The 27,148-nt window shown below is 40.1% G+C and overlaps 1 protein-coding gene across 1 annotated transcript in view; it reads left to right on the top strand.

The window, feature by feature from the left end:
• Nucleotides 1-23,588, top strand: part of llgl2 (LLGL scribble cell polarity complex component 2) — a 44,464-nt gene extending 20,876 nt beyond the window's left edge. The window contains exons 2-27 of the mRNA XM_005749522.2: nt 2,259-2,380; nt 5,461-5,558; nt 7,059-7,140; nt 7,286-7,401; nt 7,836-7,994; nt 9,925-10,087; nt 10,178-10,307; nt 10,392-10,446; nt 10,634-10,788; nt 12,284-12,495; nt 12,785-12,852; nt 12,936-13,089; nt 14,123-14,227; nt 15,348-15,443; nt 16,215-16,411; nt 17,295-17,442; nt 17,528-17,675; nt 17,795-17,911; nt 17,997-18,163; nt 18,550-18,814; nt 19,650-19,800; nt 20,743-20,768; nt 20,940-20,987; nt 21,337-21,379; nt 22,064-22,125; nt 22,229-23,588. Of these exons, the coding sequence (XP_005749579.1) occupies nt 2,306-2,380; nt 5,461-5,558; nt 7,059-7,140; nt 7,286-7,401; nt 7,836-7,994; nt 9,925-10,087; nt 10,178-10,307; nt 10,392-10,446; nt 10,634-10,788; nt 12,284-12,495; nt 12,785-12,852; nt 12,936-13,089; nt 14,123-14,227; nt 15,348-15,443; nt 16,215-16,411; nt 17,295-17,442; nt 17,528-17,675; nt 17,795-17,911; nt 17,997-18,163; nt 18,550-18,814; nt 19,650-19,800; nt 20,743-20,768; nt 20,940-20,987; nt 21,337-21,379; nt 22,064-22,103 (3,018 nt within the window). The 5' untranslated portion in view covers nt 2,259-2,305 and the 3' untranslated portion in view covers nt 22,104-22,125; nt 22,229-23,588. The remainder of the gene's footprint in view (nt 1-2,258; nt 2,381-5,460; nt 5,559-7,058; nt 7,141-7,285; nt 7,402-7,835; nt 7,995-9,924; nt 10,088-10,177; nt 10,308-10,391; nt 10,447-10,633; nt 10,789-12,283; nt 12,496-12,784; nt 12,853-12,935; nt 13,090-14,122; nt 14,228-15,347; nt 15,444-16,214; nt 16,412-17,294; nt 17,443-17,527; nt 17,676-17,794; nt 17,912-17,996; nt 18,164-18,549; nt 18,815-19,649; nt 19,801-20,742; nt 20,769-20,939; nt 20,988-21,336; nt 21,380-22,063; nt 22,126-22,228) is intronic.
• The last annotated feature ends 3,560 nt before the right edge of the window (nt 23,589-27,148 follow it).

Raw genomic sequence — 27,148 nt, 5'->3', positions numbered from 1 at the left:
ACATCCAGTCATCCACCCATTCACACACTGGTGATGGCAAGCTACATTGTAGCCACAGCCACCCTGGGGCGCACTGACAGAGGCACCACCACCACCACCAGTAGGCAACGGGTGAAGTGTCTTGCCCAAGGACACGACCGAGACTGTCCAAGCCGGGGCTCGAACCGGCAACCTTCCGATTACAAGGCAAACTCCCAACTCTTGAGCCATTATTTCCTTAAGACAGTCCATTAGAGTAGATAATTTGTCTAGTTCACAAGGTTTAAAGGAGGTGTTTAATTGGGTATTGTCTGCTTACTGATGGTAGGAAATAATTTTGAAACTACTAATGATAAGTCCTAAAGGCAGAATATTTAATGACAACTAGAAAAAGTTGCATTTCCTGCGAAAATGCAGTGTGAATGCCGTGTAGTGGAATCTGAAAAAGCAGAAAAAGGAGAACTATCTGCTGAAAACACTGTGTAGAAGCTGAACTCTGCTGAAAAGTGCTTTATTTAAAAGATTACACTGAAGAGCGTCAAGAAAGCAGGGAGAGTGCGAGGAGGGAAGATGTGCGGCAAGAGCCACAGGTCAGATTTGAACCTGCGCCACCTGGTCTCAAGGTGGCTGCTCATCTCACTTTTGAACTTTCTGCTGAAAAGAGCTGAAGAAACAGAAAATTTTGCAGAAAAGAAGTAAAGAAACTGAAAATTCTGTTGAAAACAGACCAAGAAGCAAAGAATTCTGCTGAAAAGATGTAAAGAAGCTGAAGTTTGTGCTGAAAAGAGGTGAAAATTTTGAACTGTCTGCTGAACAGAAAATTTCCCCTGAGCAGGGTACGAACCCGGGACTTCTGGTCTCAAGGCGGCTACTCGTGTCAGTGAGCTAAACTGGTTTTCCGGAAATTGAATCGAGAAGGAGAAACTGACAATTCTGCTAAAATGAGCAGAAGAGCGTGAGATTTGTGCTGATAAGAAGTGAGAAAGCTGAAAATTCTGTTGAAAAGAGGTGAACTTTTTGAACTTTCTGCTGAAAAGAGATGAGGAAACAGAAAATTGTGTTGAAAGAGGTGAAGACACTGAAAATTCCGCTGAAAACAGACCAAAAAGCGAAAATTCTGCTGAAAAGAGGTTTCTGCTCAAAACAGTTAAAAAGGTGCTGAAAAGGGGTGGAAAAAAACTGAAAATTCTGCTGAAAAGGGGTGAAGGGGTAAAATTTATGTTGAAAGAAGTTTAACTGTGAACTTAAAGAAATGTTGCCATGAGCGGGATTTGAACCCGGGCCTCCCGGTCTGAGAACGGCTGCTCATCTTACTGAGCTAAAACACGGTTCAGCCCGGCAAGCAAAACTGGTGATCACACTGATAATGTGGTCCCATTCAGCAAAATGGGCCAAAAATAGCATAAAAAGCTTAATATCAGAGGGGCCGATGGCGCAATATGGTAGCTTCTGTCAGTCTATCCCAGGGCAGCTGTGGCTACAACTGTAGCTGCCTCCACCAGTGTGTGAATGTGAGAGTGAATGAATAGTGGAATTGTAAAGCGCTTTTCGGGGCCCGAAAAGCGCTATATAAATGCAATCCATTATTATTATTATTATTATTATTATATCATCTCAAAAAGTATAAAAGTTATGAGCACCAAAAGATATAGCTGGCATTAGCAGAAGGTTTTGTGCAACGTTTGTGTGAAGAACCACTTGTAACACACAGCATCTACATTAAATAGCGGTTGTATTATGATTTCACACAAAATCTCAGATGGAGAAGAATGTTTGGTCGCTGAAATGGGACAAATGATGAATACATTTACATTTGAATCCTAATTTCCCAGTGACTTCACAGACAACCAAACATGTAGCCAGGGGCCTTATGACACCCAGGTCTCATGTATTTTGTTTAATAGGTTTCTATAGACATTAGTGAAGCAAAAGTTTTGGTACTCCTAGTAACCCCTTTTTCCTTGAAACTGCTGGTTGTGTGTTGATGCAAGAAAAAACATGAGCCACTCTGTACTTTTTTGGAAGGCAGCTGGACTGATTAATGTGGCTGTGTATCTGATGGTGTTATTCATCTCTGAATTGTGGCTGGAGAACACGCTTATGGAAGAAGACATGTTTTGATTGTTTTAAATAAATAGAATATCAATATTTGCTTTTCACTAAGGAATAACAAAGGTGTGAACTAGAGGATTTGTCTAATAACATGCCCTTTTTTCTCCTCTCTGAAACTTTTACTTTCAAGCTGGATCATCTACCTCTATCTCCTGTCTCTCCTCCAGCCAGCAAGTGTCAGCGGGCCTTCTGGCTGCACACCGGTATTGACAGGATGAAAAGGTTCAGGCGGCACGGTCAAGAGTCCCAGAGGGATCGGCTAAAACAGGAACTCTTTGCTTTTAATAAGGCAAGTAAATTAGACCATACCACACAGTTTGCCATCTGTAGTGATGTGGTTCAATGTGAGTGATGAGAAGAAGAAGACAAAAATCATTCAGGAGACTCTGAACTATCTGCAGTCATGATATACATTCAAGTGACCAGGTTACTAAGCAGAAACAGAAAATAAAAGTAACCAGAACAAGATCAAGTAAGCTGTTCACTTTAAATTTATATATTAGTTTCTTTTCTCGTGATTTTTGTCTGTACACCACCATGGTCCATTTAAATCAAACAACAGAGGCGTGATTGAAGTGCAAGCACTCAGCTTTAATTCAAGGGCTTTAACAAAAATATTGACTTAACTGTTATGGAATACAACCACTTTTATACATGGTTTCCATTTTTAGTACTCTGGTGTTCAGAATGTAATTCCAAAAATTATCATTTTTCAAATACTTAAGAACCTGACTTATCTCAGCTAAGAATATATACATTTCAGACAGAATGTCAAATAATTAATATAAGTGCGGTGCCTTTTAGAATCCATACAAATGTCAAACTTTGAACTCTAACCAGTGTAGGTATCCAGCTTAAGTAACCATAGCGATGTAATTAGGTTGATCCTAACATTAACAATATTATAGCCCTCTGGTTTTTCTAATCCACTAACAATAACCAAGTGACAATGAAGAAGCTTAGTGGAGAAAGCAGTGCCACCTGATTATTTCAGTGCATCTAAACCAGGGGTGTCAAACTTACTGTCTACGATACAATTACATACAACCCGCAGGATCATTTTATATGTCAGTTATTAATGTGGAAGCCGAATCTTCAGCCCTGTTGAGAATCCATGCAGGCAGTGGTGGAACTTTATTTTTGATGGGTACTCCATGTGGCCAATCACATGCAAAGACAGACTGGGATCATACCATTATGTGAAAGAAGGAAGAGGGCGGACGTTCCAAAGACAGCACGTGTAGTGGTGTAGCCAGTTACATAGAGAGACAGGAGAGTCGGATTTAAATGCTAGCAGGTCATTGTGGAGGACAAAAGGTTTCAAACTTGTCCAGGCTTTAAATCGTGTGTGTTCTCTGTAGTGGTAGTAAATGCATAAAAATAGAGCTTTTATTAAAACAGTGAAAAAAATCAAAAAACTCCTCCCTTGAAAAAGACTAAATTTACAGTTCAGTATTGAATATTACATTAAAAAACTGTATACAAAATGTCTTTGAATGGCAGAGATGCAGAAATGTCTGTAGTCATAGGTTTTACAGCTTTTACAGTTATATTTCTACTATCGAAATGTGTTTTGTTTTGGTTTTTTTATGACTACAGTTTTAAAAAATGGTCATATTAAAAAAAACTGTTAAATATGTAACTTCTTTACACTGTGGGAAAGGAGAGTTTCACTGGTCTGGGCCACTTAAGATCAAAGTGGGCTGTATGTGGCGCATAAACACTGCACTCATTTTACAGATAATTGTAATCATAATGATGACGCACTTTCTGCATAAAAGATGCTTGTGCCCTGCAGATATAACACCTATATATGTGTAGACACAGGTGTTCGTTTCAGTGTTTTGCTTGTTGACTAGTAATTATCATGATACTTTTGGTCTTTTTCTGATGAAAAAAGACAATAACTATATGTAAAACCTAATGCGAAAGAAAAAATGTTTTGACAATATTATTGACAATTTTATTGACGAATAAAAACAAGATGAAGAGAGACGAGGTCCAATCAGAATGAATTGTGTTGTGTACAAAGAAGGGATGATGATCCAGTTAGAAGTTATCTTATGCAAAGTTAGACGTGCACAATTTGATCTGCCGCTGACAGACAAGGTTGGGCGAGCTCCCCGTCTCATGAAAAAACAACAAAATGTCAGAAGAGTAATCATATGGACACATTTCATGTCAAGGAAAGTCAGACACTTTGCAAACCGCGGCGCATAGAGCAACTTTCACCGGTTAAAAACACAACAAACTTTTATACTTTCTATTTTTGTCAAATGAATTGGTCTACAACAATCTTATGATATTTAATCAAATAAAACTAAATTATGACTAAAACAAAATCAAAATTTGCATCAAAATTAACACTGGAACATTTATGTATACCTTTACATGTCCAATCTGAGATGTTGCTCTCAAACACTCATTCCTCCTGGTCCTCCTGGCGTGTTTTCAAAACTAAGAATTCTAATACGACTCGCCAGCTTGGCATAAAGACATCTAGCTGCTGTGATAGTGGCTGTTTGTTGGGTGTCATTGTGACAGATTCCCATTATAGCTTGTTCTGTGGCTAAAGATTGCTTCCAGTAAACAACGACACTTAAGGCACTTTGATTTGTGTGCTCCTTCCATTGTTGTAATCTTATTTTAACTTTATCATTTCCTTCCAACATTACTGTGCTGTGTGGATGACCCTAGTAGTTATGAGTAAATGCTTTTTTTTTTTTTTTTAACCCCTCAGCCGTAGAAAGCTGGTTAGGGGTTGTCGTTACCCTGCCCGGCAAGTTGGCAGGCGGTGTGGATTGTTGTGAATGCGATAATGCAAGCAGAATTGCAACCATAGGTGTATCTACTAAAGTTAGACCAGTTTGAATCTCAGTGACTCAATGTCATGTTTTGTAAATGTGATAACTCAAAGTACTAAATGTAGCATATGTGACTCAAGTCACGTAGGATATATTTTTACCACTCCCTGCCACCAGTATTTTTACATTTTGTTTTGAGTCAAGTTCTTATTTTTGCTCTTGCATATACAGACTGATAGCGGCCGCAGCCTGGCAGAGTACGCCAAATGTACAAACATAGTAGTTGGTCATGTCCGTGGGTTCTAGACTTAATTTTCCAGACCAGTAAAACATCCAGTAAAAGCGTGATATATTGGACTGGGGAGCCAGTGAAATAAATATAAATATTAGACACTGCTGCTGACTGTTAAACTCTGATTAAAATCATTAGCTGTGAATTCTGACATTTATTGAGATGTATGAGGGCATTTCTTAAAGCTGGTATTGTTCTGTACACTCTTGTCTCTGTCCTTGGCTCTTTTGTCAAAGTTCTTTCTCACCCTCATCTTTTCACTCTCCTCCTCAGACAGTGGAGCATGGATTCCCCCACCAGCCCAGTGCTCTGGGCTACAGTCCCTCCTTGAAGCTGCTGGCCATTGGCACTCGCTCCGGGGCTATCAAACTGTATCCATCACTCTGTTAAATGTTCAGTTTCTATGCCATATGTTAAAACAAGATCTAGAGTGTAATTAAAGTGGTGGGTGGGTTCGTTTTGAGAGAGGTCAACTTGAGTCTAATAACAGATTAAATGTCATGTTGAGGCTGTCATTTTTAGCATCTACGTGGATGTTAAAATCACCCACAATAATTATTTTATCTGAGCTGAGCACTAAATCAGATAAAAAGTCTTGAGAAATCAGACAGAAACTCAGTGTAAGGCCCAGGTGGATGATAGATAACTAATAATAACAATAATAATAATAATAATAATAATAATGTATACTTTATTGATCCCCGTGGGGAAAATCCTCTCTGCATCTAACCTACTCACTCAGTGAAGCAGTGGGCAGCCACTGGGTGCCCAGGGAGTAGTGTGTGGGGACGGTACCTTGCTCAGGGGTACCTCAGGGTACAGAGGATTCGAACCCCCGACCTTCTGATTATGGGGACCACCACTCTACCTAGAGTTATCCCTGCCCTAATAAGACTGTTATTTGAGTTTTTCAGCTGGGGTGGACAAGGCTGAGCATCAGGCTTTCAAATGAATTAAAACTCTGTCTTGGTCTTTGGTTGATTAATAAGCTGGTGTTGAAAATTGCTGCCACACCTCCTCCTCGGCCTGCTTCAAGGTTTCAGATAGAATGACTCGGGGGGGGGGGGTTGATTCATTTAAGCTAACATAATCATCCTGCTGTAACCAGGTTTCTGTAAGGAAGAGTAAGTCAATTTGTTGATCAATTATTAAGTCATGTACTAACAGAGACTTGGGAGAGAGAGGCCTAATGTTTAATAATCCACATTTCACTGTTTTACTCGTGGTGCAGATGTGGATGCTGTATGTGGAGTCTCTAATTGGAGCCTCCAGAGCTGCAAATAGGCTACATATAGTACAAGTAGGATTACTGCTAAAGGAGGCTGAGGAGTAACTAAACATGTGACACAACAAGCAGGAAAGTGTAGGAGGGACAGGTGAAGAGGCCATGCTGCTAGCGAGTCCTTAAAGACACAGTGAGTGAATACTGTGACTATAAATTAGCAAGTGAATACACAGAGTGTGTGCTTTGGATGAAGCATGTGAAGATTACACTATGAAATAAATAAGTTATCTATTAGTTTTTAATTAAATTGCTGCACAAAAACACCACTGTGTGTTGGACCAGGAAGTGATCCTCTACTGCAGAGAGAGGGAACACCAAGTGACAGCGCCACCCAAAGGAGAGAGGAGGTCTAAGTTGTGACTTCTAAAGCAAGAAGATTTCTGGCTCTAATTCCCTGTACATAGTATCTTGGCGTCCCCTCAAACACTGAGATGCCTTCCTGAAATTAGGACTTAAAGTTTTGGATTTCTCTGTGTAAAATAGACCATCTTACCAAATGTGCATTAGCTTAGCTCTTCCCAGTGTGCTAGTATGTTAGTATGATTGCAACTATGATAAATGGAGTCTGTGCTTAACCATTGTTCAGATATGGAGCTCCAGGTGTGGAGTTCATGGGGCTACATGATGAGAATGCTGCTGTCACACAGGTGCACTTCATGCCCCACCAGGTAATGTTTGATATAAATCACACAACATAGAATGCTAGCAGAATTTTGTTTTATTGAGCTTGCTTGTACTATAGTGCTGTTCTCAATAGTGTGTATCAGGGAATACATTTTATTATATCTCTGATTATTTGTGACTCTTATTCAGGTTGAGCTGGTTACTTTGCTGGATGACAACAGTTTGCACATGTGGACTCTAAGAGGACACAATGGACTTTCGGAACTTCTTGAAATAGGACGCTTCACACTGACTGGACCACCTGGGTAAACCACATATTTCCACCTATCATTTTCCTTTCTCCACAGTAACCTTTTTGAGAAATGGCCTATTGGCCAGAGGGGCCAATGGTGCGATATGGCAGCCTGGCTTCTGTCAGTCTGCCCCAGGGCAGCTGTGGCTACAACTGTAGCTGCCTCCACCAGTGTGTGACTGAATAGTGGAATTGTAAAGCGCTTTGGGTGCCTAGAAAAGCGCTATATAAATGCAATCCATTATTATTATTATTATTATTATTGTTATTGTTATTGTTATTATTATTATTATTATTTGACTTGTTAAGCTAAGTAAAGCCAGATAAAGAAGAGATATGAATATGTAGAATTTGCTTAGTTGTACAGGTCACAGGACATCTACCCATGCCTTTGATCAAAAAGTTGCCAAGTGATGCCACTTTTCTCCTTCCTCCTCCTCCTCTCAGTGCCCCTCCAAGCGTGACCAGAGTGACAGCAGTACTGGCCCACTCCTCAGGTGAGCTGCTGCTGTTGGGGACAGAAGGTGGACATGTATTTGTAGTTGAAGTTCCAGGATTCAGAGAGCTGGAAGAGAGGAACATCAGCCTTGACCAAATTGCCAGCAGGTAGGCAAATTAAAACACATGTTACAGACAGTTGCATACTATATGCTGCTAAGGACTATGACAGTTGTTAGTTTCTGCAGCATAGACATAAAAAAAATAAAAAAAAGTGAAACTGCTAAAGTTACTAGAGGGAGTTTTTTCTGTTTGAAAGCACCTATTGTTGCGTTAGTTTTGTTGTTTTAAAATTTTGTTTTCTGCTAGGAACAAGAAATATCCTTCTCGTCACATAAAATATTGTATTTAGCTGCTGTTTGCACTTGTGGCTGAATGCTGGATAGAGCAGATTGTAGCTCAACTAGGGATGGGTATTGATAAGATTTTCACGATTCCGATTCCATTTTCGATTCTGTTTAACGATTCGATTCTTTATCGATTCTTTTTCAAAAAGGAGAACACTAAGGTCGATTAGCTTAGAACTTTGTTTTATATCTTCTCTTTGAACAAAATAGAAATTTAGGAGTAACATGGCCTTACAAACCCAACAGTGAGATCTTAAGAGATCCAGCCTACGGCTCTTCAATGGGGTGTCACAGGGTCCCCGGGGGAAAAATGTAAAATAATAAAATAAATATTCTTCTGTAGCAATAACAAAGTATAACATAAATTATTCTGTAGCAATTACACAAGAATATCCAGTAATGTCCCTGCCTACAATTAAACACACTTACCGAAAATCGGGGGCATCTGCTGTGGCAAACGGGTGCAAACCTTTTACCACAAACTGAGTCTCTGCTCAGTGACATTCGTCTATCCTGGCCTGAAAGGAGATTTTACCGGTAGACTGCAGCGAGAACTGCCAGCATCTGAGCCAGACTCTGTCAGTCTCTCTCATCATGGTCACTAAATGCACAGTAATGGTTTTGTAATAAGGCAGATCGCGCTAACATAATATGCACTGTTAGTTGATTATTTACCTGCCGCATTAATGGGAGAGGACGTGCAAACGTTACCGCTGCTGCTGGGTTGAGATTCACGAGTCCGGAGCGGAATTAAAAACACGACATTCAGTTCAGGTTATCACGCGTTTTGTCAGCAAATGCTTTTGCATATTCGTAGTGTTTCCTCCCTTAAATGAAATATCTACTTTGCAAGTGTTGCAAGTTGCCCTGTTGTCATCCGTTCTCGTAAAGTATAACCAAACTTTTGAGCATTTGAGCCGCCATGTTTCCTGCCTGGTAAATGAGGCTCCACAACGTGGTGACGTCATTCGGGGCGACTGGAATCGATAAGGGTATCGTTTGCAAAAATGGCAAACAATTCCAAGGAATTGAAACAGTGGGAGCTGGTTCTCAACAAGAACCGGTTTTCGACACCCATCCCTAAGCTCAACACTACAGTTTGTCTGGAAATGTACATTATTCTTTAGTAGGGCTGTGCGATATGACCAAAATCTCATATCCCGATATAAAACCTCTGTCGCCCCGTTTTACCGTCGTTGTTGCTAACGACAACCCATAAAAACAGGCGCTTGTCTGTCCGTAGTGTGGTTATATTAAATATAAGAGAAAGAGAAATGAATATAGCCACTACAGTGACCATCAAAACGATGAACAAATATTGCTGTAAACAGTTTATTTTGCGACACCACGAAACAAACGATGGCGTAAAATGAAACGACAGACGTTTTAATATCGTCATCCGATATATATCGTTATATCGAACAGCCCTATTCTTTAGTCACTTTCAGAGCTTGTATTACAGTGGAAATGAGCACTCTGTACATTATAAATATCAGTCTGCTCACTTCAAGTGTTTAAAAAAGTGTTCCTGCTAAACTGCTGTCACACAGTATCAGTGTTGGGGAGTAACATTTTAAAAGTAACCTTCCCAACACTGCTCAGTATAATAGAATATATTGCCTGTCATCCCCTGTGCATCAATAATAAGACTGATATTCTCTTGAATTATTTCCTCTGCTTGTTGTGTACAGCGTACCTGATGACTACATCGGTCGCAGAAATCTAGAACACGTTGAGGCCTTACAAGAGAACCCGGTCTATCCAGATCAGGTCATCATTGGCTATGGACGTGGCCTCATGGTCATCTGGGATTTGGAGAAAAAACTTGCCATCCAGCACATTCCTGCCACACAGGTACCTGTCATGTAACGTACGCCTGAACAGAACACCAGCTGCCAGTATATAAACTGACTGAATACTGAATACTGTGTAATCTAACCATAGCAACTGGAGAGTGTGTGTTGGACTGAGGACGGAAAGTACATTCTGAGTTCACACAGCGATGGAAGCTATTGTCGATGGATGGTGGGGGGGCAGGACACGAACGAGGAAGAGAAATCAGACATTCCTTATGGTAAAGAGGAAGCTCTCCACTGTTTTATTAATCATAAAGTAAAAAGGTTTAGGCCTCATGGTTACTTGTGTTTTATAATTGCAGGACATTTTCCCTGCAAGGCCATTTCTAAAATAGTTCAGCTCCCTACAGAAGAAGGGTAAGATGACATCATCCACCGGTGAAATAAATCTTTTTGTCAGCTTCCTTCAGTGAAAGTGATGTCGTCACCTTTCTAATATTTAACTTCTCAGATATGTTATGTGAGCCGCTGTTACACATTAATCACTGAACAAATGGAACTGAACTTGAACCTTGTGTGTACGTATGTTTGCGTGTTTGTGTAGGCCTCCATTCCTGCTGTTCAGTGGTGGTATGCCCAGGGCCAGTTATGGGGACAGACACTGTATTACAGTGATCCATGGTAAAAAACACGTGGCCTTGGACTTTACCTCCAGGATCATCGACTTCTTCGTCATTAGAGATGGACCGGAGCACACAGGCAGGCCACACACACCAACAAACTGGCAACAAAATTACAGCACATTTAAATATGGGACTCTTAAAGTATTTGACAGCATTGAAGATCTATGTTCCCCAGTCTCTGATGTTGTTAGGTCCTATAAAGAGTGCACAAACATACTAAATACACAGGGGAACACTGCTTCAGTGTTTAACTTACTTAGACTTTGTTACTTTGTTGCTGTGTAGAAGGACGCAGTTATAATAAGTGAACAAACATTAATGAACACAGTTTAAATGCCAAAACATATTAATCATGATATTGATGTTATTTGGGGGGAATACTCATAAACCAAATGTAGAAAAGACAAATGATGTCAAATCCCCCATTAGAAAAAAATAACACTCAATAACAGTCAAGAGTTTTTGGGCCTATTAGAAAGTGAGTCAGTTAATTGCTTTGAACCATGTAGTGCTATTTGTTATGTCACAATTGGCTAAAAAGTGATAACAAGTAACGGTAGGTGATGTAGTTAGTCAGGTAAAAGAATAAACGGCTTTATTTGAAATGAACTGAGCTGAACATGAGATGTGTCAGTCAGTAGGGTTGGAATTTTGCATATGAGCTAGCTTGGTGAGTTAAATATTTGGATAAAAACAACAAAACAGTTTTACAGCACATGATCCTCAGGAGCAGAGGAATCGCTCTTTCTGAGGGAACAAGTAGAGCGTACTCTTATACCAACCAATACTGTACCCAGGTGTTCCCAATCTCTGATCACCTGACCACACCACACACAGACAAAGGCTACGTTCACACTGCGGGCGAAAGCGCATCAAATCTGACTTTTTTGACCCTATGCGACCCATATCCATGTCATATGAACGCTTCCTGGCCATCCAGTGTAGATGTTAGTGAAACTGTTGGGAAGACAACGTTGGAGGAACGTCAACATTTTATTTGTACTGTATAATCTGCAGATTCTGACAGAAATTTCCAACTATCCTTTGAACCACCGCTCCTCTCTAAAACAGCAATAAGGATCATTATTAGGCCATTTGTAAATAACAAAATAACTTTATAACTTAAAGCAAAATTGGGAAACGTAAAGTCCAAAACAAGTCTTTATATTAAGACCGTCAGTCAAACATACTGTTGCTCTGGGTCTAAACAGAGCGCATTGTGTGTGACGTCTTCTTTTGCGCATGCGGGCGCTTGAGCGTTCACACTAGAGCGCGTTTGCTGTCACATTTTATTTGTAGTGTGAACGAGCAGACAAAAACATCGGATTTGATCAAAAAATTGGAATTGAGCATCAAGACCTGCAGTGTGAACGTAGCCAAAGACAACTTGCCAGATAAGGCAAGGTTACCACAGTTTGAATTGACACGGGTTTGTGTAAATTTGAACATAACTCTCTTGTGTAATTGTACTTTATTCATCACAGCAGCCCAGAAAAATGAGAGCAGTTTTGACAAGAGACACAAGCATATCCCAGATCTCAGTTTATTAGCTGCTGTGTATCTTCCTGCAGGAGAGCCCAGTGCCCTGGTTGTCCTGGTGGAGGAGGAGCTGGTAGTTATTGACTTGCAGACTGAGGGCTGGCCCATCATACAGACTCCTTACTTGGTCCCCCTTCATAGTTCAGCCATAACATGCTCACATCATGTCTCCACCATTCCCCTCAAACTGTGGGAGAGGATCTTCGCTGCTGGAAAGCATCAGAATGCACACTATTCAAAAAAGGTAAATATCTTTGTAAATTGAAAATAATGTCCCGTCATATTTATATTTCTCTGACTGCATGACAGGTTTTCACTTTTTCTGTGAATCTGTAAAAACACAGGCTATACAGTCACCCCATTAAGTGCCAATATTATTACTGATGGGATATGTTACCACTGTATGAGACTCTAAAGAATCCTCTAAAAGGCTGTTCATCATAACTTGAATGGTGCATCTTGAATATAAGATGATGGTTGAGGACATCAAGTTTTCATACTGTTTTCTTACTAATTTTCTTTCTTCGTGTCAGCCGTGGCCAGTAACAGGAGGTCAGAACCTGGCCCCAGATCCTCCACAGAGAGATCTGCTCCTCACGGGGTTAGTACGGTTGCCTTCATTCACATTTATTGAAAGGTCTTTTTGAAGTTGTAAAAATTATTCTAACGCTGCTGTGTATATAGGCATGAGGATGGCACAGTTCGTTTCTGGGATGCATCAGGAGTCTGTCTCTATCCCATGTACAAGCTGAGCACAGCTGGAGTATTCCACACAGATGCTGACCCCAATGACAACATGAACCAAGGGACTGAAGGAGAATGGCCTCCATTTAGAAAGGTATGTTTTTCTAATCTAATCTATAGAAAAGAACATTTTCATTTATATTTTAAGGTGAATATAAAGAAATGTCACGACACTGGGACTTATTTTAAGTATTATTCAGGTATTCTATCACAAATTCCATCAATTAGTTGAGTAATCGAATAATGAGCAATGATAAATATTCAAATAGAAAAAACACAGGTCTTTCCAAATGAGCTGCTCGTTGGTTAGCATTTTATAAATGGCAAGGTTTCCAAGTTTGACCGCATATAACATTTCTCAACAAAACTAGAATATTAGAATTCGCGCGTGTGTGTGTGTGTGTGTGTGTGTGTGTGTGTGTGTGTGTGTGTGTAATTTTTGTTGTTGTTGTTTTTTTAAGAAAAAGTGTTCTTAAATGCAAAAAAATTATCAATGGGCAATTTTGAATCACTAAAATCAGAATACTTTAATAATTCCTGAGTAAACTATGTATACATAACCCCACTAAGTGCATGTCTTTGGGCTGTGGGAGGAGCGCACTCCACACAGTAAGCTTCTGGCCAGATGGTTATTTAGAACCCAGGACGTGCTTGCTCTGATTCAACCATGCTAATGAATTTATAATTAATCTTAATTAGCATTAAAATTAACATAATCTTTTACAAGTACTAACCAAGCCCAGCTTGTGGGGATGGGTTAATTGGATAATCCAAATTGCCACTAGGTGTGCATGTGCGAGTGAATGTGCGAGTGAATGGTTGTCTGTCCCTGTGTGTTGGCCCTGCGACAGACTGGCGACCTGTCCAGGGTGTACCCCGCCTCTCGCCCTATGACAGCTGGGATAGGCTCCAGCGCCCCCCGCGACCCTGAAAAGGATAAGCGGAAGTGAATGGATGGATGGATGGACAATCTTTTACATTATTTTACTTTAAATTAACAGCAGTTATTTATTTTAAGATTTATGTCAAAGAGGAATGTTAATCAAGGTCTTGCATAGCAGCATATTAGGCAAAGCTGGAAGTAGAGGTGTTACTCTAAATTTCACCCTTGTCATGTTTCTGTTTAGGTTGGCTGTTTTGACCCCTACAGTGATGACCCAAGGCTCGGCATCCAGAAGATCCATCTCTGCAAATATAGTGGTTATCTGACTGTAGCTGGCACTGCGGGACAGGTGACTATTGAGAATTTTACAACAGACCTATGTCATGTTGGGCTAAGTCATATCTCTGATGTAGAGTAAGTTAAGCACTTAACTTACATCAGTAAGGTAAACTCTTACTTGTCAAGTTAGAGTTAAGTTTTAAGAATTATACTTTGCTAGTAAGTCAGTATATATGATAAAGCCTGCTCTTGACCTTTGACCTTCTGTAGAAGTTTGAGAGAAATTTAGATTTTTCTGTTGATTCTTACGCCCTCTTGCATATGTAGGCGTAGTAGAGCTTAAGAAGTCCGTTTTTTCACGCTCAGTGTTGAATTTATTTATATTCATAAACACTCTTTTCCCTCAACCAAAGCATCATGCTGCCACCACCATGCTTCAGTGCAGGGATTGTAATGGCTAGTTTCCTCCAGGCATAGTGCTTTGGCTTACAGGCTAAAAAGTTCAATCTTTCTCTTATAAGACCAGAGAATTTTGAGTCCTTTAGGTGCTTTTTGGCAAACTCCAGGTTGGCTGTCATGCTGTGTCATGTGTATCCAGTAAGACTCCCCCATGCTACACAAGCCTACCTTGGAATATATGCAAGAGAAGTGTAACTAAAGCTATACCGGCAGTGTTGAGGAACCAGAAGACAAGAAGGCATAAGTGCACAAGGTATGAGAATATGGGGTTGTTGGAATGCTACTACCAAGGAATCCCAGTGGAAGGGGTTACAGGAAGTGGATGTGGGACCTATGGAATCACACCCAACATCTAGACTAACAGCAAAACAACTAGTAGCTCAGTGTTCAAATAGCTGGAAGAAACTACTCACAACTAGAGATCAACGAGGTACAACACAAATGCTATGCCAAGGGTTGGCCAAAACGTCATTTCAAGGGGGGTGATGTCACCAGGTCCAAGTACAACTGGTGCATTGTGTGTGTGATAGGATCATGGCTGAACTGGAAAACTGGACCCTCTTTGGCTGATTAACTAAGAGTGCATAAAGTACCTCTTGAAGTTCTACAAGGTGTGTGTGTGTGTGTGTGTGTGTGTGTGTGTGTGTGTGTGTGTGTGTGTGTGTAGGCTTTTAGGCCTACGTTGATATCACATTATTGTGATTATTCCCACTGTTATTTTGACTTTGCAGATCCTAATGTTGGAGTTGAATGACGAGGCAGCAGAGCAAACCGTGGAGGCTAAAGTTGTGGATTTGCTGCAAGGCCAAGAAGGATTTCGATGGAAGGTAAAGAACAGAACTGATTACTCGCTATGTTTGTTTATGTTTTTACAGTGACATGCAGCAGCTGTAGACATGATGAAGGACTGATCTGGCCACTGTAACGTGACCCGTATGTTTTAGGCCCTACATTGTGAAACTTTTTTTCAAGATGAGCTCTGTAAATTTTTTGTAGGTTCCTTTTGTTCATGTGTTTCTTTAATCTAAGTTTTACTGCATTACACTATATGTGACAGTGTCTAAACTGGCAGGCCTCAGCTACATCCATATACTGTATGGGTTCTGTACACATACACATATGCACTTATCAAGGGTAAGGTAACAGATTAATGAAATACTAGTATTTCACTCAGAGATGCTGTATACAAGTTTTACTAAGTGCTACTCTGTCTCCAACAGAGTTTTCATTCTCTACAGATGCCTCCCCCAAAAAGTGTTTTTGCAGTCTGGCACAAAAATGATTGAATGAAAAATTTAATTAATGCAACTTTGCAACCAAGCTAAGTAGCATTAATAACTAAGAAATCCACCCTCTTGTCTAAATAAGGTCAGTTGTACTTCCAGAAATAAGCAGCAGCCAAAACTCAAAAGTTGAGACTTTGCAGAATCCAGAAACATATACAGCATACAAAAATAGGTGATCTAAAAAGGCTTTAAATGCTGCATTTACAATAATAACTAGCTTACTATGTGTGCTCTGAAGGCTATCATAAAACCTTTCTATTGTTACACCGTCAACTACATATTCCAGCATTTGATAGTCGTCTTCCTTCACAGGGCCACACTCAGCTGGATATCCAGGAAGACCCAGTGATGTTTCCTGCAGGCTTCCAGCCCTTTGCTGTTGTCCAGTGCCAGCCCCCAGCTGTGGTCACTGCTCTCACACTGCACTCAGAGTGGAAGCTGATAGCCTTTGGCACCAGTCATGGGTTTGGGTTATATGACTACCAACAGAAGAACAGTGTCCTGATCAAGTAAGGAGAAGCATTAAGAAAGATGTGAAACATGTGTGTCTGTACTGTGTTTACAGCTTCCAGGAAATCTGTTTCATGTTAGTGGATGTGTTTTAGCCATCATTTTCTTTCGTAGTACAAAGAAGCAAGTTGGATGTAACCAAGCTTTCAAACTTGCAAAATTTAAAACTGATACAACCATTCGTTAACTACTGGGTAGAAAATTCAATTCAGTTCAGTTCAATTTTATTTATTTAGCGTCAAATCACAACAGTCGCCTCAAGGCTGTATATTGTAAGGTAGACCCTACAATAACACATACAGAGAAAAAAAAATCATTTATTGTCTTCTGGAAACGCCACGCACCCAGATGGTGGATTCAAACCTTCCTGCTGCGAGGCAACAGTGCCAACCACTACCTGACAAAACCTGATCCAAAACAAATCTAAACCATAATGGCTATCATAATAACAGTTACGCAAACAAACTCCAGACAGTCTATGACAGCGACACACACCTGCCCTCTGTGGCTCTCAGCAGGTCACTCTGACCTGCAGACTCATGCAGCTGGCCGTAGTACTATCTACCACCCACTCCTGAGACTGCATCAGCCCAGATACCACCCAGTGATCCATCAGTTATCACTCATGCATCAGGCCCAGGTCCCAGCTGTCATCCATCATGTTCAAAGGAAATCTTCAGTTTTAACACAGTACAAGTGATATAGGGATATAATATTTACCTAGGCTAATATATCAGTCACTCATGCTCAAGTCACCGTACATGTTATGAGAAAAACTGTAGCCTTGTTGTGTGTTTGTTTGTTACATTTTAGGAGTAAGCAAAGTATTTGTGCAGCTGTCTGCATATCATATGTGCTCATATTGTGTTTTCAAACTTTTAGGTGCACACTAAACCCCAGCGATCAGCTGGCCATGGAGGGTCCTCTGTCCAGAGTGAAGAGCATAAAGAAATCCCTGCGACAATCCTTTAGACGAATTAGACGTAGCAGAGTCTCTCTAAGAAAACAACATGTTAACACTGCTACTAAGGTAGAATCATAAAAAGGACTCTGCTATCTGTACCGTGTTTCTCCGTTGTCGCATGTGTTATATATATTGATATCTGCCTAAGCAGCTCCAAGAGGCAAATGCTCGTCTGGAGGCTGAATTGGCAGAGATGGAGCTGGCTCCCGTCCAGAGGAAAATTGAAGCTCGCTCTTCAGACGACTCTTTCACTGGCCTAGTACGGACGCTCTACTTTGCTGACACCTTCCTCTCTGACAGTGAGTTGGCGTGTTAAACGTGTACTATAGTACGTAAACAGCACTTGCTACAGAAATGAATAGTGGGCAGAACTTTGGGTTGTTTCCATTTCCTTACGTTTCTCCTCATTTTCTTGTAGGTTCACATAACACACCCTCCCTATGGGCAGGGACCAATGGTGGCTGTGTGTTTGCCTACATGCTTCGCCTTCCTTCTGTCGAGCATAGAGCAGATGAGCCTGTCACAGCTCAACTATGTAGGTTTAACATTGTGGTGGCCTGATCTCTCAGCTCTGCCCTCCTCTTGTAAAGTTGTCTCTGATTTGCGACCTTTATTTTCAGCCAAGGAGATTCAGCTGATGCACCGCGCTCCTGTTGTTGGTATTGTGGTGTTAGATGGACATGGGGCTCCTCTCCCTGAGCCCCTGGAGGTGGCTCACGACCTGGCTCGCGCACCTGATATGCAGGGCTCACACCACCTCCTGGTCGTGTCTGAGGAACAGTTTAAGGTTAGACTTGGAGCACTAGGGTTGCAGTGGGTCATTAAGATGTCTTTAAAAAGTTAATATCAAAGAAAAGGTGGTCTTAAAATGTCTTGTTTCTTGTAAATTTTTCTAAAAGTATTATGTTTTCAGGTAGTATTTTTTAAAGACCTGTAGATTACAGCCCTCAAAAATAACAATTAAATCAGTTACTATTGGTTCATGTCACTTGTTGAGCATTGTTGTGTCTTAGCTTGTTCTATGCTCTAGAGAGAATGCCATTTATGTGGTCTAGGCTCACAATTTTTAATATCGGTACAATTACTGTTATTTATTGAGGTGTAGGATAGAAATATTCAATCCTCTTAAAATTTTGTAAACTCTATTCCAATGCATTTGTTTTGTGTGTTCAGGTTTTCACGCTGCCAAAAGTTAGTGCTAAGATGAAATTAAAGCTGACTGCTGTTGATGGCTCTCGAGTGCGACGGGTAGGCATGGCCTGGTTTGGCAGCAGTCGGACAGAGGACTATGGTGAAAGTGGCTTGTTGGTCCTGACTAATCAAGGCGATGTTCACGTGGTGTCACTGCCACACGTCAAGATGCAGGTACATTACCCCTGCATCCGCCGAGAGGACGTCAGTGGAATCGCTTCTTGTGTTTTCACCAAGCACGGCCAAGGTATAGAGACACCTGCGCACACGTCTCTTCCTCTGTTTTACTGGGGCTCTAAATACATTCTCTTTAGAATATAACATCAACAATACAGATGTGTCTCTAGCTCGACCTTCTAGAAGCAGTTTTCAGAAGTCATGTATGTCTTTGTTCTAGCCTAAAGTCTTTAGCCTTAATAGCCATTTGAAGAGATGGGGATCAGTAACAAGTTGCTGACTTTCCACAAAGAGCTAAAGAAACATGTGACAGTCAGAGAATTCAGAGTTAAAATATGTGTTAGCGTTTTGCAACAGCAATTTCTAAAGCAGCTTTTAAAAAAATTTAGACACACGCTTCAAAATAACTGCCCAAATAAGGAATGTGAGGTGTTTCAAGATGCCTGTACAACAAGACCTGATTTTAGAACGACTTTGATTTCGCTCGCAGAAAAAGTACTGGCTTCATGGTGCTAAACTGGGGTTACAATTTGTATATTTTGTGATTTGTGTTAGTACATGCCGACAGACTTGTATTGTGGGATAAGTTAATCAGATTAAAAGATCCATTTACTGTCAGATTATTATGAAAACTGGATTGTTTCGTTTGTATGTTTGTTGGTTTTAAATGGAAAGAACCCTCATGCCGCTTACATCCATGCTGTTCAGTAACTGCTGCCACGAGTTTTTAGAAGTGAGATTTTCTTCCTAAAATGTGATTTTTGTCATGCTTTTTTGTTGCTGTTGTTGTTCAATGGACAGTCATTTTGCCAGTGCACTTATCTACATTCATAGGTGCCCCCACCCCCACCCCCACCCCGCTTGCCACTTTCACTAAGCTCCTGTGTGCTGTTGTTCTCCCTCAGGCTTCTACCTGATCTCCCCGTCTGAGTTTGAAAGATTCTCTTTGTCGACCCGCTGTGTTGTGGAGCCTCGTTGTCTGGTGGAGGCTCCACTTCATTCTGGCTGCTCCAACCAACACCAGTCACAGCCAGATGGAGCTTCATCTACTCATAGGTACTCATAGGTTTCCTTGTTTTCATCATGTTGGTGTTTGCTGAATACAAAAGTTTGCTGTAGGGCAATTTCAGCCAGGTTGTTAGATGATGCTGGTAGTTACAACTTCCATGTTAAATGGGAGTAAAATCATTGTAATAATGCCAAATAGTATATAAAAGAGAGTGAAAGATTGTAAAGACTGACCCTGGTGAAGAAATAATAAACATTAGATAGAAATCTCACTGATGTGTGCAGTGTGTGTAGATAGAAAGAAAAGTAAAAATGAAGTTAGCTAAAAAAGGTAGAAGCAAGACTGATATTGTGTAACACAGAAGTGCAAATTGCATTTATAAAAAAAGAGGAAAAGACACAGCGGTCTGGTCTGGTGGATTTGATGGCCGTCAAAGTGGCTGTCTGACGTTCTGATCCCTGGTTGGTGAAACTCACTCTTGGGACATAGAATGTCCAAAATAATGCGTGAGGCTGAGAGATGCCGACAGTCCTGACTCAGGCGTGCCTCAGCACCTGGAAAAGTAAAACCGCTCAACTAAAGCGCATAGTTGAGTGGTAGCCTCCACCAGTGTGTGAATGTGAGAGTGAATGAATAATGGGATTGTAAAGTGCTTTGGGTGCCTTGAAAAGTGCTATATAAATCCAATCCATTATTATTATTATTATTATAACATATTTTGCCTCCTCCCAATGTATAAATCACTAGCTCCAATATAGTCTCTTAATGTTTATAAGTGACATCAACCTTCCAGTGACTGTAGATCGAAATCAGCCAGTATGGCTATATCAGCAAAATGTACTCATTTTACTTCCAGTTCATTGTCCCCTTTTAACGAATATTTTAACAGGATATTAATATTACATGTTTTACATATTACAATAATTGATATGTTTTGACATCCCTAAGAATGAGCTGTCATTACTTTCTGTCTTCTCTGTCCTTTTCAGAGCCAAACATGATGGTGAGGATGCAGGTAAAACAATTAAAAACAAATAATATCATTGTAAGTAAATGTGCATGTGCCACATGAGTGTGTGTTCTGTGTTCTGAGGTGTTTTATAATTCTGTGCTATGCTAAATGTGCTGTCTGTTTTTACACGTACCTTGTCTATGGCTGACTGTGTTGACATGCCATCTATTGCAGAAAATGCAGCTAAACATGTTATGGAGCATGCTTTGCTGAATGATGAGAGTGAGTACAAAGGCAGGAGAATATCCTGAAATATAGACCTGGAAGGTCAAATAGCATGTCCCTCAGACATTGTAGTTGTTCAAAGGAAATCTGGCTTCAGTTGTAATTGAATTATACGCTACCTTTTTGAGCTGGTGCTGCAGCCTCTTACTCACATTGTCATTTGAAACATCCAAATTACATGTCTCAGAACCATATATAAGCACATGACTGATACAACTTCATTTTTTCCCCAGTGAGCTGGCTTGTTGTGACTGAGCTAACGCTCAAAGTCATGACAAAGTGTGGTGTTGTTAAAAGCAATAGTTAGTTACAGTTGTTTTTTTGTGTTTTGTTTTTTTCTTTTCAGAAGTACTTCAGGAGATCCAGAAGTCACTAGAAGGAGATCAAATGCAAGTATCACAAACACATTCTTTGTAGTTGTACAAAAATTACACAAGGAAAAAAAAGATGTTGTGCCATTCTCAGGCTGGAAAAATGACTGCAGTGTGCAGCTAGATCTGCTTGTAAGAAGTGTTTGCAGCGTGCACCTCCGGGGGGGGAAATGTACTGAGCAACTTCAGTCTGTGTTGTTACTGTGATGCTGGTGTTAATCCCAGAACTCTGAATCCATTAATATTTTTCCCAAGTAACCTTTAAAAGTAAACTGACGTAATTCTTTGGCTTAAAAAGCTACCAACATTTTTTTCTTGCAGATTTTCACTTATAGAAAATTGAACTCATTCAACCCAGAAATTCTTCTAACATTTCTCCAATATTAACGACAAACATCACACTGTGCATTTTGACCATGCATCTTTACTTCAATCTCAATCATCCAAATCATTTTTGAAAGTCTTGTGGTTTACTTAAATATAACCTTGCAAATCTAAGGCACGGTTCTATGTTCCTTATAGCGAGAAGAGGCTTTTGCCTAGTAAGCCTTGCAAACAAGCTGTACTTGCTCAGTCTTTTTCTAATTGTATCATAAACTTTTAAAATGCTGAGATTATAGCTCTTGGGTTTTTAAAGGTGAACATGAAGTTGGACAATTGTAACCAATCGTGTTAATGGATTCTGTTTTCTGTTGGTCAAAGGTCATTCCTGGAGAATAATGTGAAAAGTGCTGTAGCGTGAGGAGCCTATCTCAACAGCTGAGGTGAGACTTTGTAGCACTTTCTTTCCTACAAATGCAAAACATGCAATCAATTTTTGAATCCACATCTGTTGGTTCATGGTGTTTTTGTGCTATATCTTTACAGAGAACCGACATGTTGATATGTCTAAAGTGGACCTAAGCAACAGATCTTGCCTCCATTTTAGCTGACACTACTGACACCTGACCCCTCTCCTCAAAGACTTACCCATCCCGCCATTTACTGATGCTGCGCTCACACTGGCCCCTTCATAGAGACACCAATAGGCTCTTGTCAGAAGTGCTTTCTGAACATCTAGGGCTTTGGCTCAGTAATGGTGCAAAGAATGTGAAGAAAGTGACACCACATGTGCCTAAGGACCATACACTGCTGCCATAGCATGGCCACACCCATTTGAACCCAAAGCTGGGTGAGGCACATTACTGGCGTGTGACCGGATCCCTTCAAATCAGCCTTCTACATCTGACATGGAAGCTACTGAGCTGTTTTGTTTGGTATAAAACTGTTTGTTTAAATTCACTTGATGTTCTAATGGCCTTTATCACTACCAGCATCACCATCTAGTCACTGTACTCTGCTGTATATCTTACTGGCCTTCATCTCCTCATAGAGACATGAAGAAGAAATTTGGGGGATGATTTTAAATAACATTGATAAATATTTTGTGTAGTTTAGATTTGTGATTTGTTGTAGGAAAGCCCATTTCTACCTGCAAAAACATGTTGTGTCCAAAATTATAAAGTGTTAAATTAACAAGTTGCTGTAACAAAAACTTGACAAATTCTTTAGACACTGAAACGCAGAGGAAACGCGCGTTTCAGTCTGAATTAGGTGACACTATTTTAATTCGTTTGGGGTTCTTTGTTGGTTTTGTTTGTTTATACAACATTGATGTAACACAAATCATGCATTTTCACTTCATGCATAGTCTTTATATTTTTTCATGTCTTAACTTTTTAAATTTATATCGACAAAGTTGGCATGATTTTAACTTTTAGTGTTTTTTTGGTTTTTAATGTTAATGAGCTTCCATGCTATTCAGAAAATCAGTGGAACATGTTCAGTAATGCCTGAGATGATTGATGTGTGTGCGTGTGTTATTTTGACTTATCATTTAATTAGCATTACACATTCTTTACACCACGCATAGGTACTGATGCACTACTGCAATTTTTGTGCATGTTCTGATTTTAATATTTTGCTTTTGCAGGTAATAAATACTGTAATTTAGGAATGTAATTATAAACTATTGTGCTGAAATATTTTTAATATATAAATGACTCTTTACCTGTGGATCTGTTGTAACTGGGGTTGGCTGCTATTTAGATCACACAAGGAAATATTTTGGTACTATCTCTCACAATGCTGGGTGTTTTAGCATCAGTCTAGAATCTATTTTTGTAGTGAAAGAACGCTAATTTTTTAAAATAACTTTACACTACAGTTTTCTAGGATAAAATTGTTTTTTCAAAGAATGACTGTCTGGCTCTGTTTTTTTTCTGCACAGTATCTCCATTTTTTAATTTTTTTTAACATAGCACAAAATGACTATGCTGCAATGCAATACTTGATTGTGAGTGTCCCCAAGTCTTCAAGTCTATGTGTGCTTGGTTCAGAGACCACATGTCAACTCAGAACCCATTATTTGACCCTCATGAACTGCCAAAGCTCAGTACTCCTTTTTGGTATCGTTTCCTCTAAAAAGCCTAGCTACAGTGTTATGTACTTGCAGAGCATAACTCTCTGGTAAAATCTATACAATAAAGGAGGAATCAGCTGTCCTGCGTGATCCAAGTGTTGATAATAATAAAAACTTTATCTATAAAGCACTTTCAAACAAAGTGCTGAACAACTATTTGAAGATATATATATATATATATATATAAACAATACAGTTTAAAAACTGATAAAGCAAAATGGAAAAGCAATAAGAACCAGGAAAAACTTGAGGCATAGAATTAACACATGTAGGACAGGGGGAACAAGTTTAACACTTGGATTTGAAAACCACAAAGCATGCATGCCTAATATCTTGAGCGAGGTTGTTCCACAAAAAAAAAAAAAAAAAGCAGGCTCCCTAGTAGTTTTTCTTCTGGTTTTAGGAACCTTTAGAAGGCCAGTATCCTGAGATCGGAGAGCACAGGATGGAACATAGAGGTACAAAAGGTCAGAGAGATATGAAGGCGCCAAACCATTTAATACCTTGTAGGTGAGCAACAGGACCTTAGAATCTGCTTAAATCTGGCAAGGCAACCAGTGAAGAGATTTCAGTACTGGATAATGTGCTCAAAATTCCCAGTTTTGGTTAAAATGTGAGCATCTGCATTTTGTACCATCTGTAAACCTCTAAAACTTTTCTTCCGTAACCCAGTAGGGAGAGCATTACAGTAATCAAGCACAAAGGCACAAATACATGGACAACAATCTCTGCACTGCCAAGTGATAAAACTTGTCTGATTTATTCCTTAGGTGATAAAAGACAGTCTTTGTTGTCTCTTTTACATGAGACTTGAAGGAGAGCTCTACCAAGCCTCACGCCCAAGTTTTTTACCTTTAAATTTTAAACTGCTGGCTAAGGGTAAACATAAATTCAGTAAAATTATCATTCACATCGGCAGTAATGACACCTGGTTATGTCAATCGAAGGTCACTGAAATTATTACTGGTGCTTAACTTTGCCAAAACAATGTCGTACTCTGTAGTTTGTTTAGCCGCATGTCCTCCTTAAATTGCTGGCTGTCTAAGTGGTGTCCCAAAAACGATGTGGGCTTTATAGATACTTGAGAAACTTTCTGGAGGAAACCTGGTTTTGTTAGGAGACACGGCATGCATCCCACTTTGGATGGAGCAGCTCTCATTTCTAGAAATCTGGCCAAATTTATTAAAGCCCCCAAAACGTGACTATCCAGAGTTGGGACCAGGAAGCAGAGTTTCAGTCTTACACACCTCTCTGCAGCTTCACACCTCCTGTTATCCCCTCAAAACCCCATCCACTTAGAAACTGTCAGCTCCCAAACAGACTTACTTAACTTAAATGTGAAACCAGCAAAATACGACTTAAACATAAAAAAAAAATCACAAATCTGGTTACAGCAGGATCATTATGTTAGCTTAAATGAATCAACATCCCCGAGTCATACTAACTATCAGAATCGTTGAAGCACAGGCTGAGGGGTGGTTTGGCAGTGGTTTGAACTCACCTCTCTGACATCGCTCACAGAGTAGTCTCACATTCAATTGTACATTTCTGAAGCCCCTGGAACCCCCCACTTGTTGTAGGTCAAGCAAGCTGGTTATGGGTCCACATTTACTGGACCCATAATAGCATCTTAGGTTGGAACAATTTCTGTCACCAGCACTGTTTAAAATCGTGTTTGTCTCCTCCAGCCATCTGACACCTCGGATCTGTCTTCAGGTATTGCTGTTTATAATTACTTAGTATTCAGAAAAGGCTCTCTCTCCCACCTCATTGTCCCTACGATTGTGCAGTAGATTTGCTTTCAGGTGCTTCGCTTACTCAGTGATCACTGATCAGGATTCTCCAGTGTGACAACCAAGACCAAGGTATCGGTCCACCTAACCATCTTTTTGTACCTTCCAAGTAATACACGGTGCCCAGACCACCAGGTATACCTGCCACCCTGGTAAGAACTGCACCATCTCTTTTCTCCAGTGCCTGTTCTGGTCCCATCTTTAAGAATGTCAAAGACTACCTGTCTCCATGTCCTGCCTGCATGTCCTGAACACCACTTGAAGTGTGTGTAAGACAGGTAGAGGGAGGAAGTACTGGTCAGCCCGAGTTTCCCTCTGATCCCTCCCTTTCCTCTGATATGTCGGGTTTAGAAAAGTAAGTAAGTAATCACAGCAGTTGTAGGCTTGGGTTCAGTCTCTGGCTGGGGTCTGGAGCAACCCTGGAAGAAACCCTGCTTCCTCATGGAAGTCTAAGAAGATTGGACAAGGACTGCAAGTCACCTCATCCTTAGTCTATAGCCAAGGAGGATGCTGACTGACATCACCAGGTTGCTGGTCCAGGTCCAGGGCCTGGTCCAGCAAGAAGGAGAACAACTAGTCTGAGGTGATGGAGACTCCTGGTGTTTGGCTCCTGCATATATACATTATTCATTTCTTGGGTGCTGCTACAGATTCCCAGTAGCTTGTCAGTATTGTTTGGCTGATCAACTGAAATGCAGACTGCAGCATTGCCAGCCCCCCTCTGTTTTAAGTAAGAGTCATTGTGTCCCATCAGCTGTTCAATTTAATATTAAATATAAATTGTGCGATTATATACATTACAATACAAACCTTACACTATTAATAAAAGGCCAACATTTTGCATTTAAGTAATCATTTTACCTTAAAATGATATGAAAACAGAATTTCTAACTGATTATTACATATAACAAACAGGTTAATAATGTATAACAACAGTGAATAATCATGAATTATGACTTTGTAAAATCTTTGAGATAAAATATCTGTTTTCTCTATAACTTACTGGGACATGCAACAGCTGAAATTCTGTAATTTCATAATGGAATGTCGGATTAATTCCATCCTGGGTACGGTGAGAAACAGGTTCCTCTACGTGCTATACGTGTAGAGGAACCTGTTTCTCACCGTGCTCTTTCTCATCCTGTCCATCAGCTCATATTGTTAATGTAACCCAGATGGAAAAAACACAATTAGATGACACAAAAGATAAGATGTATTACTTTTGCATGGTGATGCTTATGAACTTGTAAAGTAAAAATATTTACTTTACTTGCATGCATTTAAGGATATGCATGTGTTGAAGCATTAAAGCTTGTGTTGAAGCTTCATTACTTGAAGCTTTTCAACACAGTCATCTCTGGGGACATCTGGTGGCCAAAAATATAAAGAACAGCTTGAAGCTACAAATTAAAGTGTACTGCTTCATTATGACTGCCCACTCCACAGAGTGGAGTTCACAATCCGGTCTGATGTTGGGCCAACTTTGTGTTGCTTTGAAAATGTAATTTTTGGGGGTGAAAAATTATGTTTAAT

Source organism: Pundamilia nyererei, unplaced genomic scaffold (genome assembly GCF_000239375.1).
Source record: "Pundamilia nyererei isolate P.nyererei 1_Seehausen unplaced genomic scaffold, PunNye1.0 scaffold00248, whole genome shotgun sequence".
Classification (NCBI taxonomy): Eukaryota; Metazoa; Chordata; class Actinopteri; order Cichliformes; family Cichlidae; genus Pundamilia; species Pundamilia nyererei.
Note: the sequence above shows the minus strand (reverse complement) of the source record. Positions and strands in the feature narration are given on the sequence as shown.